The 3,755-nt window shown below is 48.3% G+C and overlaps 1 protein-coding gene across 1 annotated transcript; it reads left to right on the top strand.

The window, feature by feature from the left end:
* Positions 1 to 229: 229 nt before the first annotated feature.
* PtA15_4A578 (uncharacterized protein) lies at positions 230 to 1,533 on the top strand (the record flags this gene model as incomplete). The annotated part of the gene is made up of 3 exons (XM_053168476.1): positions 230 to 887; positions 1,010 to 1,091; positions 1,209 to 1,533. 3 exons carry the CDS (start codon positions 230 to 232, stop codon positions 1,531 to 1,533), a joined length of 1,065 nt encoding a protein of 354 aa, XP_053019682.1.
* Positions 1,534 to 3,755: the final 2,222 nt, after the last annotated feature.

Consider the following 3,755-nt stretch of genomic DNA (forward strand, 5'->3'; position numbering starts at 1 on the left):
AAGTTAAATATCTCCCATCAGCTAATAATTCTTTCAGCAGAGTGATGTCTTTTGGTCCAGTTGTATTAATTGATGAGAAAAATGGAAGCAAATAAAAATTGAATCCGAAGTAGAAGATCCGCTGAGAGTTTTACTGGTCTGTGCCCGTTTGGATTACTTGGCCAGCCAAATTACCAAAGCTCAACTAGAACGAGCACCACAAAGGGATTCTGTATGGAAACGTTCAATTATGTCTCCACAAGCACACAAGCAAATAATCATCCTCAGTCATAATGTCAGTTTCCAACTTTCTAATCATCATCACAGTCCAATGACGTCTGAATACCGTGGCACCGATTATAGTCATCCAGTGGCACTTAGACACGAGCCGTACAAGTCAGCTAGGAGCGAGGCAATGGAGAAGCCGGTCCTCGCGTGTTCGAGCGAGCGACACATTTCCAAGCCCACGAGTTCCGACTGCCGCCAAGTGTGCTCGCTTTTGGCAGGAGTGCACGGGGGAATGCCGGCCCGGCCGGAGCGATTGATGGGGGCCACAGAGAAGGGCGACCGAGGGTCTTCCAGGACGCTTGCGACGGAGTGCGGGGAAGTCGGCGAAGTGCTCGACGGCTTGGTCCGGACAATACTCAGTCAGCACACCTCCCAGTCTAACTCGATTCGCTCGAAGCAGGCCCTCGACGAGCACTTCGGAACGGGCAACTACCACGCCATCCGGCTCGCCTCCGTTTCTGCTATCACCGCCATCCTTCAAAACGCCCGTGTCGGTCTCGCTGCTAAGAAATCTAGCACTATCCATGCTCTCCTTAACCACATCTATCTCAACCTTAACCCCGAATTGAGCCTCGAATTTCTTCGCTGCCTCTCCGATTCCGAGGCCATGGAAATCTTGAGTTGCGTGCATGAAGTGTCCTGATCATCGTCGTCCCTTCTGTGATCTTTGCACCTATCGATCATCATGAAGACCGTGTCCTTTCTATTCTAACCATCCGCTATTCCCTCTCTGTCTGAATAGCTTCGTTCAAGGGCGTCGGGGCTAAGACTGCAAGTTGTGTGATGTTGTTCTGTCTCGGCAGGAACTTCTTCCCGGTTGACACGTCTGTGATTTCCGCTCAATGTGTTTAATAAATCTACTCAAAGTTTTGAAAGCCGACTCAAAGTTTACAACTGTTCTCTGAAATCTCTTGTTTTGATTTCCATTTGAAAATACCCAGACATGTGTTTCGGATCACCAAAGCCTTGGGCTGGCTGCCTCCCTCCGCAACCAGAGAGAGCGCCTTCAAACATCTCGACCAGGCTGTCCCTGACCAGCTCAAGTACGCTTTGCACATCCTCCTTTTCCAACACGCCCAAAAATGTCTTGTCTGTAAACATATTGCCTCTAAGCCCCCTCAACCCATTCTTACTTCAATTGGTGATGCCAAGCCAATCATCACCAAAAGGAGGCCCATAAAGCAATCTGTTGGGCCAATCATTAATTGTCCGTTGACTGAATTGTTCACAAAAGTTCAAGTTGCAGCAGCACAAAGAAAGTGTTAGAATTCCATCCTTTTTCTTACTCATCTCAAGTTCCTGATCCCTTATTGCTTTTTAGCTCTTTGTCATTTGCTGTTTTTTTAGTCAAAATAACCCTGAAATCTCTGACTTATCAACTCTCTAGCATTTCATGTCATACTAACAACATGGGAGTTTCCTCAGCACTTGTGTGCAAGTGCCATCTCTGAACTCAGTCATAGATTTGGTTGGATCTCAGTTAGATGCTGGTTGGAAGGCAATTTCATGTCTGCCACAAATTAAGATGATAAGAACTGGAATCATACCAAATGTGTTGTGCCATGTCTGTGTAAAATGTATGCCATACCTATGCTGAAAACCAGGCCAATTTAAGGATAAGTTTTAATTGATCCTCACGCTTGACCAAAGTTCCTCATATTTCAATTATCATGATTTTTTACCTCTTTGGAAACCCATACCCAGTAGGTTTCTCTGAAACAATTTTTGTATTTATTTTCAGGGCACACACCAAAAAGCTGCCAGTTATTTTCAAGTTGTTTGTATTACACATGTTTAAAACTTTGGATGGAGTGTAGTGATACTGTGGGAGGTAGAACTGGTCCCTAGTACCCATTGGTGGGTACACGGGCGGGTACCCGTGGATGTGCGCAGGTGTCTGCCGGGTGTCCAGTCTGGGTCCAAATTAGAGAATCTGCCGTCGGACCCGGGGCAGGTACCCGGCACCTGTTGGGGGGTACCTCTTGCACCCGCCTCACACCCGCATGAAGGTGCCAGGTGCGGTGCCGGGTGCCCGTTTTTTTGAAAAAAGCGGTGCAGTACCCGGGTACCTCCCCAGGTACCGCCCCAGCTCACCCAGATGGGGCGGGGGCTGGGTAGGGGCTCCTGCCCCACACCCCATCGGGGCTCCCGAGTTGTGCAACCACCAGCTTGATATCCCAGCTGGGGTCTTGATCATATCCCCTCCTCCAAAAACACCCAGCCACAATGCCTCAATCTTGCCACCGGACCAGAACTCAATCACATCATACCTCTCCGCCCCCAGATGATGCCGGAAGTCAAGAACCTACCCAAGAAAATGAATCAAGCACTCAGCCCAGAACATTGACTGACGATCATGTCAGAATCTGAGCTTTTCAGTCCGCTCACTTTCTATCTTCCCTGTTCCTGTTCCTGTTCCTGTTCCTGTTCCTGTTCCTGTTCCTGTTCCTGTTCCTGTTCCTGTTCCAGTACCTGTTCCAATTCCCTGTTCCTGTTCCTGTTCCAGTACCTGTTCCAGTTCCCTGTTACTGTCTCAGTCCCAGTACCCGTTCCCTGTTCCTGTCCCAGTCCCAGTACCCGTTCCCTGTTCCTGTTCCTGTCCTCTGTCCCAGTTCCTGTTCTGTCCCTGTCACTGACTTCTTACAGATGTTAGTTTAGTTTGTCTTGTATGTTACATGCTGTTAGGCCCCCTCTGGATCTTGTGCAGGGGGCTCTCTAGTTGTGTATACGTGTCCGCTCCTCGAGTATGAAATAACAGCATTGAGTCTGAGCCAAAACAACTCTAGCCCCACCTGAGCCACCAACCTTCAGCAAAGCTCCTCTTTCAACCCCTCCTCCTCGCCTCTCAATCCCTCAGTCCTCAAGTGAAACTTTAACAGATCAGGAGCTATGTGAGTCTCATTGTTGTTTTCTTTGTTGCCGTCCTTGTTCTGACCACACATTTGTATAGTGAGAGCTCAAAAAATTGCTCAAGTTGGCTCCAGTACAAGCTATCAATCATACCACCCACCGGAGCTTTCCAATCAAAAAGACAAGCATGGGAGGCGCATGATTGCTTACCCTTGCAAATTGTAGATCATATTTTCTCAAATCTCCTCGTTACGTTAGCTGACATTGATATATGTACCTAGATGTGGCACCAAGATAAATCAACCAACCTCTGACTCATCTTGTAGTAATCTGGTCAAACATGTATCCATCTGCTCCCGCAAACACATTGATTCAAAGACTCAAAGTTTGGCTTCATTTGGAATAACGGGAACTGGGGATGTGCTCTAAAGATGTCACCTGATACGCGAGTACTTGCCACGGGTGCGAGTACTTGCCAAAAAAAACCCAAAATCTGGGCACCCGCACCCACACCCGCACCCGCGCAGCGGCAGGGGGCAGGTACGCGCGTACTTGTTACGAGTACTCGCGAGTACTTGCTCTTTTTGCAGCTCAGAATCATCGCTCTCTTGCATTGCCGTGATTACATATCTTAGAGA

The sequence above is a fragment of the Puccinia triticina genome, chromosome 4A (genome assembly GCF_026914185.1).
Source record: "Puccinia triticina chromosome 4A, complete sequence".
Lineage (NCBI taxonomy): Eukaryota > Fungi > Basidiomycota > Pucciniomycetes > Pucciniales > Pucciniaceae > Puccinia > Puccinia triticina.